Source organism: Mytilus trossulus, chromosome 5 (assembly GCF_036588685.1).
Source record: "Mytilus trossulus isolate FHL-02 chromosome 5, PNRI_Mtr1.1.1.hap1, whole genome shotgun sequence".
Lineage (NCBI taxonomy): Eukaryota > Metazoa > Mollusca > Bivalvia > Mytilida > Mytilidae > Mytilus > Mytilus trossulus.
The window spans coordinates 73,992,794-74,010,069 of record NC_086377.1 but is presented as its reverse complement, the minus strand read 5'-3'; the positions used below and the strand labels follow the sequence as shown (position 1 = coordinate 74,010,069).

At 34.3% G+C, this 17,276-nt stretch overlaps 1 protein-coding gene across 1 annotated transcript; it reads right to left on the bottom strand.

Moving 5' to 3' along the window:
* Positions 1–945: 945 nt before the first annotated feature.
* LOC134718292 (poly [ADP-ribose] polymerase tankyrase-like) lies at positions 946–16,703 on the bottom strand. Its single transcript, XM_063580786.1, has 7 exons — positions 16,608–16,703; positions 15,685–15,783; positions 14,957–15,055; positions 14,067–14,165; positions 13,197–13,298; positions 3,776–3,865; positions 946–1,005 (listed from the first exon to the last, which is right to left on the bottom strand). The coding sequence occupies exons 1-7, from the start codon at positions 16,701–16,703 to the stop codon at positions 946–948; spliced, it is 645 nt and encodes a 214-aa protein (XP_063436856.1).
* Positions 16,704–17,276: the final 573 nt, after the last annotated feature.

Genomic DNA, 17,276 nt, shown 5'->3' with positions numbered 1-17,276 from the left:
TTGAGTCATTTGAGTCATCACCAAAAAGTATACAGATCTTTAGATATATATAAGAAAGAGGTGTGTAAAGTTTTAAGCAATAATCATAAATTATTTTTGAGATACGGCGCAACATGTAAAAAAACCAAAATACTCAATAACTCAAAAATGAAATTTTTAATCATCACCAAAAAGTGATAAACAGATTATAATGTCACTTAGAAGTGTGTAAAGTTTTAGGCAATAATCAAGCAATAATCAAGAATCGTTTTTGAGATACGGTGCGAAATGTGAAAAAGAATAACACCACTGTTTTAGTTACAACGTGCCGTAACTCATACAGTTTAAATCTTATTTTTACCAAAAAGTATACAAATCATTTGACCATCATAAGAAACAACTATATTAAGTTTCATGAAATTTAAATAAGGCGTTCTCAAGTTATGGTGCGACATGTTTATGCCGGACAGACAGACAGACACCGGACATTTGTATACCATAATATGTCCCATCAACATTTTGACTGGTGTATAAAACTAGAGGCTCTCGAGAGCTTGTGTCGCTCACTTTGGTCTATGTGCATATTACACAATGGACACAGATAAATTCATGACAAAATTGTGTTTTGGTGATCATGATGTGTTTGTAGATCTAACTTTACTGGACATTCTTCTTGCTACAATTATCTCTATCTATAATAAACTTGGCCCAGTAAGCTCGATAAGTTACCAAAATTGGTTAACTTCAAGACCCACGCATATTTATAAAAAGGTCATGCATCTAAATCAAATAATGACAACATTGAAAGACAGTGCTTTGTCTTCTAAAGAAAAATATGAATGAGAGTCTAAAAAATCGGAGATAATGTTAATTAACCTTACAATGCAACCGCCTGGAACCACACAATATGAGGTAAAACATCTATGTTTAGTAAGGATGTTCAATTAGATAATTAAATATAGATAGCTAAAGTCCTTGTGAACTCTCAGACAGGTTTTTGCTGTCATAGGTGGTGTTCTTTGGCCACTAAGTAAAATTAAGTTTTTTCATCAACATAAATAGACCTAAGCAAGTCTGTCATTTTCTGACTTAGATAAGTCTAAAATTGAAAACACATTTTAACAATAAATACATGTTTAGACTTCCTTAAGTCAAAAACAGAAATATACTTGTTTATGTCTGAGCTCTGACTGTTATACGGTTCATGAGTTAATGCACGGACAACATTTGATTACCGCCTGCCCTCCCATCCGATTATCCGCCCACCCGCCCGCCCACTGTACATCCCCAAATCAATAACCGACATTTTTGTCACAAAAATCCGGTTAAAAACTGCAAAATGTCCTTAAAATTACTAATTCTTGGGCAGCAACCCAACAACAGGTTGTCTGTTTTGTCTGAAAATTTCAGGGCAGATAGATCTTGACCTAATAGATTATTTTACCACATGTCAGATTTGCTCTAAATGCTTTGGTTTTAGAGTAATAAGCCAAAATCTACATTTTACCCCTATGTTCTATTTTCAGCCATGGCGGCCATCTTGGTTTGGCAGGGTCACACCACACATTTTTAAAACTAGATACCCAAATGATGATTGTGGTAAAGTTTGGATTAATTTGGCCCAGTAGTTTCAGAGGAGAAGATTTTTGTAAAAGATTACTAAGATTTACGAAAAATGGTTAAAAATATACTATAAAGGGTAATAACTCCTAAAGGGGTCAACTGATCATTTCGGTCATGTTGACTTATTTGTAAATCTTACTCTGCTGAACATTATTGCTGTTTACAGTTTATCTCTATCTATAATAATATTCAAGATAAAAACCAAAAACAGTAAAATTTCCTTAAAATTATCAATTTAGGGGCAGCAACCAAACAACGGGTTGTCCGATTCATCTGAAAATTTCAGGGCAGATAGATCTTGACCTGATAAACAATTTAACCCATGTCAGATTTGCTCTGAATGCTTTGGTTTTATTAGTAATAAGCCGAAAAAAGGCATTTTACCCCATTGTTCTATTTTTAGCCATTGCGGCCATCTTGGTTGGTTTGGGACACAATTTTTAAACTAGATACCCCAATGATGATTGTGGCCAAGTTTGGTTAAATTTGGCCTAGTAGTTTCAGAGGAGAAGATTTTTGTAAAAGAATACTAAAATTTTAGAAAAATGGTTAAAAATTGACTATAAAGGGCAATAACTCCTAAAGGGGTCAACTGACCATTTTGGTCATGTTGACTTATTTGTAAATCATACTCTGCTGAACATTATTGCGGTTTACAGTTTATCTCTATCTATAATAATATTCAAGATAACAACCAATAACAGTTAAATTTCCTTAAAATTACCAATTTAGGGGCAGCAACCCAACAACGGGTTGTCCGATTCATCTGAAAATTTCAGCGCAGATAGATCTTAACCTGATAAAAAATTTTACCCCCATGTCAGATTTGCTCTAAATGCTTTGGTTTTTGAGTTATAAGCCAAAAACTGCATTTTGCCCCTATGTTCTATTTTTAGCCATTTCGGCCATCTTGGTTGGTTTGGCGGGTCACCGGACACAATTTTTAAACAACATACCCCAATGATGATTGTGGCCAAGTTTGGTTAAATTTGGCTTAGTAGTTTCAGAGGAGAAGATTTTTGTAAAAGAATACTAAAATTTACGAAAAATGGTTAAAAATTGACTATAAAGGGCAATAACTCCTAAAGGGGTCAACTGACCATTTTGGTCATGTTGACTTATTTGTAAATCTTACTCTGCTGAACATTATTGCGGCTTACAGTTTATCTCTATCTATAATAATATTCAAGATAACAACCAAAAACAGTTAGATTTCCTTAAAATTACCAATTTAGGGGCAGCAACCCAACAACGGGTTGTCCGATTCAATTGAAAATTTCAGCGCAGATAGATCTTAACCTAAAAAAAATATTACCCCCGTGTCAGATTTGCTCTAAATGCTTTGGTTTTTGAGTTATAAGCCAAAAACTGCATTTTGCCCCTATGTTCTATTTTTAGCCATTGCGGCCATCTTGGTTGGTTTGGCAGGTCACCGGACACAATTTTTAAACAACATACCCCAATGATGATTGTGGCCAAGTTTGGTTAAATTTGGCTTAGTAGTTTCAGAGGAGAAGATTTTTGGAAAAGAATACTAAAATTTACGAAAAATGGTTAAAAATTGACTATAAAGGGCAATAACTCCTAACGGGTTGTCCGATTCAATTGAAAATTTCAGCGCAGATAGATCTTAACCTGATAAAAAATTTTACCCTCATGTCAGATTTGCTCTAAATGCTTTGGTTTTTGAGTTATAAGCCAAAAACTGCATTTTGCCCCTATGTTCTATTTTTAGCGATTGCGGCCATCTTGGTTGGTTTGGCGAGTTACTGGACACAATTTTTAAACAAGATACCCCAATGATGATTGTGGCCAAGTTTGGTTAAATTTGCCCCATTAGTTTCAGAGGAGAAGGTTTTTGTAAAAGTTAACGACGCCGGATGACGCCGGACGCCAAGTGATGGGAAAAGCTCACTTGGCCCTTTGGGCCAGGTGAGCTTAAAATAAGAGACATCCAACAGATGAGAACACAGATTTTAAACATTAGTCTTTCACATATGCCAACATGTATATTCATGTATTAGGCAACAAGCTTGGAACTGTCAACTTACAAAAATTACTACAATGACATTGAAAACTACAGGCAACTGTTTAATTGTAATTTCTTTGTACCAAGTCTGTTTTGTCTCTCATAATCTGTAAATATCTTTTAAAGTAAGACAAGACTATTTACCTTAAGGAAGTCCATCACTTCTTCCTTCTTCCTTTTTTTGTCTTCATCATCATAGCTTCCTATTTTTACCAGATCATAAGGAGTCTTGCCCTGAAATACAATCAAATAATCTTTCATTAATTATACCCATATATATCTTTTATTTCAAAAAACTGTAAAACATTAAGTAATAGGTAGCTGTTGCATTAATTTTACCTATGCAATGCAGAATGTTGTCTTATTTATATATACTTGAAATAAAAACCAAGGAACCTAAACCAACAACAAATATGAAGTGTCAATATAAAAAGGTTCAATGAATAATATTTGAGATTTGGCTGTTAAATGAATTATTGAATGATTGGTATAGGGTGTGTTGGTGAAATGTGTTAAAATGGTAGTTGTGATGGAAGTGTAAGATATGTTGCTGGGGTATAATTAAATGGTAGTTTTGTAAATAGTGTATGATTGGTGTAAGATGTGTTGGTGGAATGTGATTAGATGGTAGTTTTGTTAATAGTGTATGATTGGTATAAGGTGTGTTGCTGGAGTAAGATTAAATGGTAGTTTTGTTAATAGTGTATGATTGGTGTAAGTCTGTAAGATGTGTTGGTGGAATGTGATTAGATGGTAGTAAGATGTGTTGCTGGAGTATGATTAGATGGTAGTTTTGTTAGTAATGTATGATTGGTGTAAGGTGTGTTGCTGGAGTATGATTAGATGGTAGTTTTGTTAGTAATGTATGGTTGGTGTAAGATGTGTTGCTGGAGTATGATTAGATGGTAGTTTTGTTAATAATGTATGATTGGTGTAAGGTGTGTTGCTGGAGTATGATTAGATGGTAGTTTTGATAAAAGTGTATGATTGGTGTAAGATGTGTTGCTGGAGTATGATTAGATCGTAGTTTTGATAAAAGTGTATGATTGGTGTAAGATGTGTTGCTGGAGTATGATTAGATCGTAGTTTTGATAAAAGTGTATGATTGGTGTAAGATGTGTTGCTGGAGTATGATTAGATGGTAGTTTTGTTAATAATGTATGGTTGGTGTAAGATGTGTTGCTGGAGTATGATTAGATGGTAGTTTTGTTAATAATGTATGATTGGTGTAAGGTGTGTTGCTGGAGTATGATTAGATGGTAGTTTTGTTAATAGTGTATGATTGGTGTAAGATGTGTTGCTGGAGTATGATTAGATCGTAGTTTTGATAAAAGTGTATGATTGGTGTAAGATGTGTTGCTGGAGTATGATTAGATGGTAGTTTTGTTAATAATGTATGGTTGGTGTAAGATGTGTTGCTGGAGTATGATTAGATGGTAGTTTTGTTAATAATGTATGATTGGTGTAAGGTGTGTTGCTGGAGTATGATTAGATGGTAGTTTTGTTAATAGTGTATGATTGGTGTAAGATGTGTTGCTGGAGTATGATTAGATCGTAGTTTTGATAAAAGTGTATGATTGGTGTAAGATGTGTTGCTGGAGTATGATTAGATGGTAGTTTTGATAAAAGTGTATGATTGGTGTAAGATGTGTTGCTGGAGTATGATTAGATCGTAGTTTTGATAAAAGTGTATGATTGGTGTAAGATGTGTTGCTGGAGTATGATTAGATGGTAGTTTTGTTAATAATGTATGGTTGGTGTAAGATGTGTTGCTGGAGTATGATTAGATGGTAGTTTTGTTAATAATGTATGATTGGTGTAAGGTGTGTTGCTGGAGTATGATTAGATGGTAGTTTTGTTAATAATGTATGATTGGTGTAAGGTGTGTTGCTGGAGTATGATTAGATGGTAGTTTTGATAAAAGTGTATGATTGGTGTAAGATGTGTTGCTGGAGTATGATTAGATGGTAGTTTTGTTAATAATGTATGATTGGTGTAAGGTGTGTTGCTGGAGTATGATTAGATGGTAGTTTTGTTAATAATGTATGATTGGTGTAAGGTGTGTTGCTGGAGTATGATTAGATGGTAGTTTTGTTAATAATGTATGATTGGTGTAAGGTGTGTTGCTGGAGTATGATTAGATGGTAGTTTTGTTAATAATGTATGATTGGTGTAAGGTGTGTTACTGGAGTATGATTATATGATAGTTTTGATAAATTGTATGATTGGTGTAAGATGTGTTGCTGGAGTATGATAAGATGGTAGTTTTGTTAATAATGTATGGTTGGTGTAAGATGTGTTGCTGGAGTATGATTAGATGGTAGTTTTGTTAATAATGTATGGTTGGTGTAAGATGTGTTGCTGGAGTATGATTAGATGGTAGTTTTGTTAATAATGTATGGTTGGTGTAAGATGTGTTGCTGGAGTATGATTAGATGGTAGTTTTGTTAATAATGTATGATTGGTGTAAGGTGTGTTGCTGGAGTATGATTAGATGGTAGTTTTGTTAATAGTGTATGATTGGTGTAGGGTGTATTGGTAGAATGTGATTAGATGGTAGTTTTGTAAACAGTGTATGATTGGTGTAAGATCTGTTGCTGAAATGTGATTAGATGGTAGTAAAGTGTGTTGTTGGAGTATGATTAGATGGTAGTTTTGTTAATAGTGTATGATTGGTGATGAGTGTGTTGCTGGAGTAGGATTAAATGGTAGTTTTGTTAATAGTGTATGATTGGTGTAAGATGTGTTGGTGGAGTGTGATTAAATTGTTAATTAGTAATATGTGTTGCTGGAGTATGATTAGATGGTAGTTTTGTTAATAGTGTTTGATTGGTGTAAGATGTGTTGGTGGAATATGATTAGATGGTAGTTTTGTTAATAGTGTTTGATTGGTGTAGGGTGTGTTGGTGGAATATGATTAGATGGTAGTTTTGTTAAATAGAGTATGATTTGTGTAAGGTGTGTTGCTGGAGTATGATTAGTTGGTAGTTTTGTTAAAAGTGTATCATTGGTGTAAGATGTGTTGGTGGAATGTGATTAGATGGTAGTAAGATGTGTTGTTGGAGTATGATTAAATGGTAGTTTTGTTAATAGTGTATGATTGGTGATGGGTGTGTTGGTGGAATGTGATTAGATGGTAGTTGTGTCTGTAGTGTATGATTGATGTAGGGTGTGTTGGTAGAGTATCATGAGATGGTTGTTGTGTCAGTAATGTAGGATTGGTGTTAGGTGTGTTGGTGGAGTATGATGAGATGGTTGTTGTGTCAGTAGTGTATGATTGGTGTTAGGTGTATTGCTGGAGTATGATGAGACGGTAGTTGTGTCAGTAGTGTAGGATTGTGTCAGTAGTGTAGGATTGGTGTTAGGTGTGTTAGTAGAGTATGATGAAAGTATGTTGGCAGTGTATGATTGGTAGAAGGTATGTTGGTAGAGTATGATTGGTGGAAGCTATGTTGGCAGCATATGATTGGTAGAAGGTCTGTTGGTAGAGTATGATTGGTGGAAGGTATGTTGGTGGTGTATGATTGGTGAAAGGTATGTTAGCAGTGTATGATTGGTGTAGTGTGTGTTGGTGGAGGGTATGTTGGTGGTGTATGATTGGTGAGAGGTATGTGGTAGTGTATAATTGGTGGAAGATATGTTTGTAAATATGGTGGAAGGTATGGTAGTAGTACATGCTTGGTGGAAGGTATGTTGTTAATGTTTTATGTTTGAAGGTGTGTTAGCAGTATTTGATTGGCGAAAGGCATGTTGTAAGTGTCTGATTGGTGGTAGGTTTTTAGATACTGTATGATCTGTTAAAGATATGTTGGTAGTGTAATATTGGTTGAAGGTCTGTTGATAGTGTTTAATTGGTGGAAGGTAAGTTGTTAGTATATGATTGGTGGACGGTATGTGGATAGTTTATGATTGATGGAAAGTATATTGGCAGATTATGATTGATTGTAGGTATGTTGGCAGTATGTGATTTATGGAAGGTATGTTGGTAGTGTATGATTGGTGGAAGGTATGTTGGTAGTGTATAATTGGTGGAAAATCTGTTGGCAGATTATAATTGGAAGAAAGTATGTTGGCAGTGTATGATTGGTGGAAGGTATGTTGGTTGTTTATGATTGGTGGGAGGTATGTTGGTAGTGTTTAATTAGGTATGTTGCTAGTGTGTGATTAGTGTAAGGTATGGTTGTAGTGTATAATAGGTAAATGGTAGGTTGGTGGTGTATGATTGGTTGATGGTATGTTGGTAAGTTGGTATTGTTGGTGGACAGTTTGTTGGCAGTGTATGATTGTTGGAAGGTATGTTGGTGGTTTATGATTGGTGGAAGGTATGTTGGTTGTTTATGATTGGTGGGAGGTATGTTGGTAGTGTTTAATTGGTGGAAGGTATGTTGGTAGTGCATGATTGGTGGAAGGTATGTTTGTAGAGTATGATTGGTGGAAGGTATGTTGGTAGTGTAAGATAGGTGGAAAGTATGTTAGTAGTCTATGATTGGTTGAATGTATGTTGGTAGTGTATGATTGGTGGAAGGTATGTTGATAGTGTATGCTTGGTGAAAGGTATGTTGGTAGTGTATGCTTGGTGGAAGGTATGCTTGGTGGAGTGTATGATTGGTGGAAGGTATGTTGATAATGTATGATTGGTAGAAGGTATGATGATAGTGTATGATTGGTTGATTGTATGGTGATAGTGTATGATGTGTGGAAGGTGTGTTTGCAGTGTGTGATTGGTGGAAGGTATGTTGGTAGTGTATGATTGGTGGAAGATATGTTGGAAGTCTATGATTAATCAAAAGTATGTTGGTGGTGTATGATTGGTGGAAGGTATTTTGGTAGTGTATGATTGGTGGAAAGTATGTTAGCAGTGTATGATTTGTGGAAGGTATGTTGGCAGTGTATGATTAATAGACGGAATGTTGGTAGAGTATGATTGGTGGAAGCTATGTTGATGGTGTATGATTGGTGAAAGGTATGTTAGCAGTGTATGATTGGTGAAAGGTATGTTAGCAGTGTTTGATTGGTGGAAGGTATGTTAGCAGTGTATGATTGATGTAGTGTGTGTTGGTGGAAGGTATGCTGGTGGTGTATGATTGGTGAGAGGTATGTTGGTAGTGTATAATTGGTTGAAGGTGTGTAAGTAGTATATGATTGGTGGAAGGCATGTTTGTAAATATGGTGGAAGGTATGTTGTTAATGTTTTATGTTTGAAGGTTTGTTAGCAGTATTTGATTGGCGAAAGGCATGTTGGTTGTGTCTGATTGGTGGTAGGTTTTTGATAGTGTATGATCTGTTAAAGATATGTTGGTATTGTAATATTGGTTGAAGGTCTGTTGATAGTGTTTAATTGGTGGAAAGTCTGTTGGCAAATTATGATTGGTAGACAAGCAGTGTATGATTTGTGGAAGGTATGTTGGTTGTTTATGATTGGTGGGAGGTATGTTGGTGATGTTTGATTGGTGGAAGGTATGTTGGTAGTGTATGATTGGTGGAAGGTATCTTGGTAGTGTAAAATTGGTTGAAAGTATGTTGGAAGTGTATGATTGGTGGAAGGTATGTTGGTAGTGTATGATTGGGGGAAGGTATGTTGGTGAAGTATGATTGGTGGAAGGCATGTTGGTGGTGTATGATTGGTGGATGGTTTGTTAGCAGTGTATGATTGGTGGAAGGCATGTTGGTGGTGTATGATTGGTGGAAAGTATGTTAGCAGTGTATGATTGGTGGAAGTAATGTTAGCGGTGTATGATTGGTGGAAGGTATATTGGTAGTTTATGATTGGTGGAACCTATATTTGTAGTGTATCATTGGTTGAAGGTATGTTGGTAGTGTATGATTGGTGGAAGGTATGTTGGTAGTGTATGATTGGTAGAAGGTATGTTGGTAGTGAAGGATTGGTTGAAGGTATGTTGGTAGTGTATGATTGGTGGAAGGTATGTTGGTATTGTATGATTGGTGGAAGGTATGTTGGTAGTGTATGATTGGTGGAAGGTATGTTAGCAGTGTATGATTGGTGGAAGGTCTGGTGAAATGTATGTTGGCAGTGAATAATTGGTAAGAGGTGTGCTGGTAGTGTATGATTGGTGGAAGGTATGTTGGTAGTGTTTGATTTGTGGAAAGTATGTTGGCAGATTATGATTTATTAAAGACATGTTGGCAGTATATAATTGGTGAAAGGTATGTTGGTGGTTTATGATTGGTGGAAGGTATGTTGGTAGTGTAGGATTGGTTGAAGGTATGTTGGTAGTGTATGTTTGGTGGAAGGTATGTTGGTAGTGTATGGTTGGGGGAAGGTATGTGTTTAGAGTATGATTGGTGGAAAGTACGTTGGTAGTGTATGATTGGTGGAAGGTATGTTGGTAGTGTAGGATTGGTTGAAGGTATGTTGGTAGTGTATGATTGGTGGAAGGTATGTTGGTAGTGTATGATTGGTGGAAGGTATGTTGGTGGTGTATGATTGGTGGAAGGCATGTTGGTGGTGTATAATTGGTGGAAGGTATGTTAGCAGTGTATGATTGGTGGAAGGAATGTTAGCAGTGTATGATTGGTGGACGGAATGTTAGCAGTGTATGATTGGTGGAAGGTCTGGTGAAAGGTATGTTGGCAGTGAAGGATTGGTGAGTGGTGTGTTGGTAGTGTATGATTGGTGGAAGGTATGTTGGTAGTGTATGATTGGTGGAAGGAATGTTAGCAGTGTATGATTGGTGGAAGAACTGGTGAAAGGTATGTTGGCAGTGAAGGATTGGTGAGTGGTGTGTTGGTAGTGTATGGTTGGTGGAAGGTATGTTGGTTGTGTATGCTTGGTGGAAGGTATGTTAGCAGTGTATGATTGGTGGAAGGTCTAATGAAAGGAATGTTGGCAGTGAATGATTGGTGGAAGGTATGTTGGTAGTGTATGATTGGTGGAAGGTATGTTGGTGGTGTATGATTAATGGAATTTATGTTGGTGGTGTATGATTAGTAAAAGGTATGTCGGTAGTGTAAGATTGGTTGATTGTATGGTGATAGTGTATGATTGGTGGAAGGTATGTTGGTGTTGTAGGATTGGTGGAATTTATATTGATGGTGTATGATTAGTGGAAGGTATATTGATAGTGTTTGATTGGTGGAAGTTATGTTGGTAGTGTAAGATTGGTTGGTTGTATGGTGATAGTGTATGATTGGTGGAAGGTATGTTGGTGTTGTATGATTGGTGGAATTTATGTTGATGGTGTATGATTGGTGGAAGGTATATTGATAGTGTTTGATTGGTGGAAGGTATGTTGGTAGTGTAAGATTGGTTGATTGTATGGTGATAGTGTATGATTGGTGGAAGGTATGTTGGTGGTGTATGATTGGTGGAATTTATGTTGGTGGTTTATGATTGGTGGAAGGTATATTGATAGTGTATGATTGGTGGAAGGTATGTTGGTATTGTATGCTTTGTGGAAGGTATGTTAGCAGTGTATGGTTGGTGGAAGGTATGTTGGTAGTGTATGATTGGTGGAAGTATGTTAGTAGTGTATGATTGGTGGAAAGTATGTTAGCAGTATATGATTTGTGGAAGGTCTGGTGAAAGGTATGTTGGCAGTGAATGATTGGTGGAAGGTATTTTGGTAGTGTATGATTGGTGGAAGGTATGTTGGTGGTATATGATTGGTGGAAGGTATGTGAGCAGTGTATGATTGGTGGAAGGTCTGGTGAAAGGTATGTTGGCAGTGAATGATTGGTAAGAGGTATGCTGGTAGTGTATGATTGGTGGAAGGTATGTTGGTAGTGTTTGATTTGTGGAAAGTATGCTGGCAGATTATGATCGGTGAAATGTTTGTTGGTAGTGTATGATTGGTGGAATGTTTGTTGGTAGTGTATGATTGGTTGAAGGTAGGTTGGTAGTGTAAGATTGGTTGAAGGTATGTTGGTAGTATATGATTGGTGGGAGGTAAGTCGGTAGTGTATGTTTGCTTTTTCTTTTTTAAGCTTACTAATTACATTTTTTTATTTCTGAGTATTTTATTTCTGTTTCTCTATTAGATGTAATGTTCTTTCCAATATTAACAAGCTGTTTTTCTATTTCCTCTTTCTATTTTTTATTTACAAATGTGGATTTTCTATGGTCCCTAATATGCTTCATATTTTTTTCTTCGTCTTTTTCGGTACTTCATTACCAACATTGTTTTTGTTTTTCATTTCTTTAAGTACTTCAGTTTTAAAGTATTTCACTGAGGACGGGAGACTATCACTTATTAATGCATAATATACAGCACTGTATCCATTTATTGACATATAAGTATAGTAGCCTAGGCTGTCCCCTAATAAAACCAGGTGCTCCGCAGGGCGCAGCTTTATACCACCCCAGTGGTTGAACCCTTGGGACAAATTTGGTCACAATATTCTAGCTTGATTCTGTCTGCATTTGGATTGTGATCAAATTTTTGACATAATATAGGTTTTTGTCACAAAATTAATGCGGTCAAAGATCTAACAAATCTATTGCACAATACTGTGCAATTGAAGATTTCTTCTTGAAACTTTTCAAAATTAGAAATTTGAAAAATTTTGAAAAAAAAGGAAGCCCTTCAAAAAATGGTAAACAAAAAATCCCCTCCCCAACTTTTTGAAACCCCCTTGGAGCAATAACCCTTAAACTCAATCCCATGCTTTCCATTGCAATATTGAACCTTGTAGTACAATTTCAGAGAGATCCATATACTGAAACACAAGTTATTGTCATGATTGTTTGGAAACTAGAAACATGCTTCTTTTTGGCCCTTTTTTGGCCCCTAATTCCTACATATTTTGGGCAATTAATCCAAAACTTAATCCCAGCCTCTCCTTTGTTATATGGTACATTGTGGTACAATTTCAGAGAGATCGATACAATTACACATAAGTTATTTTCTTGAAATTAGAAAAATGCCTGTTTTGACCCCTTTTTGGCCCTTTATTCCTAAACTTTGGCCCCATAACCCCTAAAATGAATCCAAAACCTTCTACTTGTGGTTTTAAACATTGCGGTATGATTTCAGAGCAATTGAAATACTTCTACACAAGTTATTATCCTGAAACTAGAAATATGCTTGTTTTGGGCCCCTTTTCGGCCCCTAATACCTAATCGATTGGGACCATCATCCCCAAAATCAATCCCAACCTTCCTTTTGTGGTATTGAACCTTCTGAAAAAATTTCATGAAGATCTATTCACTTAAAACTAAAGTTATTATCCGGAAACCAATGTGTTTTCGGACGACAATGACGCAGACGACGACATCTTATTTTATACGATCCAAAAAATATTTTTGGGGTTGTATAAAAACAATCAGTTTTAAGAAAACTGTTCATTCATTAAGTGTATTAATAAAAAGGTTAGTCCCTCCATGTAACAGTAGCGCACAGACTGATTTCTTCATATTTAGTTTAACCTGTTTATTATACAGGTATTTCATCATAAAGTTGTACTTTATTATATTTTATCTGCAGCTGTTTATCCTCAACTATTGTATTTGTATTTATATTGTAATTGTACTTTCTCTGTTGACCTGTATTTAGTTTTTAGAGAATAAAATAACTATCTATCTAATAAGAATAAAACTGAATGTTACCTGTTTTGATTTCACCCAAGGACTGCATCCTTGATCTATTAAACATTTTGTTACATCAATCCGTCCATCCTGAGCAGCATAATGTAAAGCTGTTTGTCCACTCTATAACAATATAAAAATATAAACATGTTAATGGTGTGTGATAACAAAATCATGAGAGGAGTAAACAATTTACCAAATGTAAGAAATATAACATCAGGTAAGAAAATATCCAATTATACTTGTGTAAAAACTATAAAATGGTAGATTAAGATATATAAATTCAATGCATATTTTCTAATTCAGTGAAACAAAACAGGTAAAAAAATAGTAAACTCTTAATTATATAAGTGTAACAAGTTAAATAATAGCAACCCTCACTTTATATAAGTTTCAAAAGTATTTGTTATCCATTTAACATGTATGATAAACAACATGATTTTATGTTGATTCAGTAGAATGATCAAAGTTGAAAAAAAAAACTTTTTTCAAGAAACATTAAAACGAGTAATATTTTCTGATTCAGTACGAAGAGACAAGAAAAATAAGACCCCACTTTATATAATTCTGTAAAGTATTTGTTATTTTTAAAAGGCATTTTACATTAAATCTGTAGAATTAACATTATCTAACTGAAGATGTTAACACAACTTGTTCTCATCAACTTCTCATTAAAATCAGATGTTTACAAAATAATTTTTTGTCAGGAAACAAAATAAAACCTCAACTATCTGATTCAGTTCTGTGTTACGAATAAAATGAGACCCCACTTTATATAATTCTAACAAATATTTGTTTTCCATTAAACCTGTCTGATTAACAACATGATTTTCTGTAGATTCTGTATAAAGTGATGTTTGGTCAGAGTAAGGTGATTATATCTATCATTACGTTGGATGTAGCGTCTAACTGACTGCCGTGAGTGACCAGGTAAGTCACCACCTCCAGGTGTCCTCCCACAGCCGCCCACATTAATGGTGTCATTCCATTCTGTAATATCAACATATAACAGACATCAAAACTTTTGTCATAAACTGGACAATGTTGTGTAATAAATATAAAAAAAATATATATCACATGAATCAGTGGACAAAACTAAATAAAATGACCAGTCACACTTTTATTTATATTCTACAAAAACAACAAATAAACAACATGTTTTATTGTGAGATGTCAGAACTTCCATCAGAACTGTCAGGTTAAAAAAAACTTTTTTCTAGAAACATAAACAATATTTATATCAATGGACTCAGCTGGACAAGACAATTCAAATGAGACCCCACTTTATCTAATTCTAACAAATATTTGTTGTCCATTAAATCTGTCTGATTAACAATGATTATGTAGAATGATCAAAAGTGAAAAAAAAACCTTTTTTTAAGAAACATTAAAACGATTTATATTTTCTGATTCAGTACGAAGAGACAAGAAAAATAAGACCCCACTTTATATAATTCTGTCAAGTATTTGTTATTTTTAAAAGATGTTTTACATTAAATCTGTAGAATTTTTACATTATCTGAAAAAAAATGTTAACACAACTCGTTCTCTTTAACTTCTCATTAAAATCAAATGTTAACAAAATAATTTTTCATCAAGAAACAAAATAAAACCTAAACTATCTGATTCAGTTCTGTGTAACGAATAAAATGAGACCCCACTTTATATAATTCTAACAAATATTTGTTGTCCATTAAACCTGTCTGATTAACAACATGATTTTGTGTAGATTCTGTATAAAATGATATTTTGTCAGAGTAAGGTGATTATATCTATCATACCTCGTCTGTAGCGTCTAACTGACTGCCATGAGTGACCAGGTAAGTCACCACCTCCAGGTGACCTCTCCCAGCGGCAAACATTAATGGTGTCATTCCATACTGTAATATCAACATATAACAGACATCAAAACTTGTGTCATAAACTGGACAATGTTGTGTAATAAATATAAACAAAATATATATCACATGAATCAGTGGTCAAAACTGAATAAAATGACCAGTCACACTTGTATTTATATTTTACATAAACAACAAATAAACAACATGTTTTATTGTGAGAAGTCAGAACTTCCATCAGAACTGTTATGTTAAAAAAAAACTTTTTTTAAGAAACATAAAAACGAGTAATATTTTCTGATTCAGTACGAAGAGACAAGAAAAATAAGACCCCACTTTATATAATTCTGTCAAGTATTTGTTATTTTTAAAAGATGTTTTACATTAAATCTGTAGAATTAACATTATCTGAATAAAGATGTTAACACAACTTTTTCTCATCAACTTCTCATTAAAATCAGATGTTAACAAAATAATTTTTCATCAGGAAACAAAATAAAACCTTTACTATCTGATTCAGTTCTGTGTTACGAATAAAATGAGACCCCACTTTATATAATTCTAACAAATATTTGTTGTCCATTAAACCTGTCTGATTAACAACATGATTTTGTGTAGATTCTGTAGAAAGTGATGTTTGGTCAGAGTAAGGTGATTATATCTATCTTTACCTTGGATGTAGCGTCTAACTGACTGCCGTGAGTGACCAGGTAAGTCACCATCTCCAGGCGTCCTCCCACAGCGGCCAACATTAATGGTGTCATTCCTCTCTGTAATATCAACATATAACAGACATCAAAACTTGTGTCATAAACTGGACAATGTTGTGTAATAAATATAAACAAAATATATATCACATCAATCAGTGGTCAAAACTGAATGAAATGACCAGTCACACTTGTATTTATATTCTACATAATCAACAAATAAACAACATGTTTTATTGTGAGATGTCAGAACTTCCATCAGAACTGTCAGGTTAAAAAAACACTTTTTTCTAGAAACATAAACAATATTCATATCAATGGACTCAGCTGGACAAGACAATTAAAATGAGACTCCACTTTATATAATTCTAACAAATATTTGTTGTCCATTAAATCTGTCTGATAAACAATGATTACGTAAAATGATCAAAGTTAAAAAAAAACTTTTTTTCAAGAAACATTAAAACGAGTAATATTTTCTGATTCAGTACGAAGAGACAAGAAAAATAAGACTAACCCTAACCCTAACCCTAACCCTAACCCTAACCCCACTTTATATAATTCTGTCAAGTATTTGTTATTCTTAAAATATATTTTACATTAAATCTGAAGAATTAACATTATCTGACTAAAGAAGTTAACACAACTTTTTCTCTTTAACTTCTCATTAAAATCAGATGTTTACAAAATAATTTTTCATCAGGAAACAAAATAAAACCTTTACTATCTGATTCAGTTCTGTGTTACGAATAAAATGAGACCCCACTTTATATAATTCTAACAAATATTTGTTGTCCATTAAACTTGTCTGATTAACAACATGATTTTGTGTAGATTCTGTATAAAATGGTGTGTAGTCAGAGTAAGGTGATTATATCTATCATTACGTAGGTGTCTGTAGCGTCCAACTGACTGCCGTGACTGACCAGGTAAGTCACCACCTCCAGGTGTCCTCTATCAGCCGCCCACATTAATGGTGTCATTCCAACCTGTAATATCAACATATAACAGACATCAAAACTTGTGTCATAAACTGGACAATGTTGTGTAATAAATATAAACAGAATATATATCACATGAATCAGTGGTCAAAACTGAATAAAATGACCAGTCACACTTTTATTTATATTCTATATAAACAACAAATAAACAACATGTTTTATTGTGAGATGTCAGAACTTCCATCAGAACTGTCAGGTTAAAAAAAAAAAAAAAATCAAGAAACATTAAAACGAGTTATATTTTCTGATTTAGTGCGAAGAGACAAGAAAAATAAGACCCCACTTTATATAATTCTGTCAAGTATTTGTTATTTTTAAAAGATGTTTTACATTAGCTCTGTATAACTAACGTTAAACGACTAATGATGTTAACACAACTTTTTCTCATCAACTTCTCATTAAAATCAGATGTTTACAAAATAATTTTTCATCAGGTAACAAAATAAAACCTTTACTATCTGATTCAGTTCTGTGTAACGAATAAAATGAGACCCCACTTTATATAATTCTAACAAATTAAACCTGTCTGATTAACAGTATTTTGTGTCTTTTCAA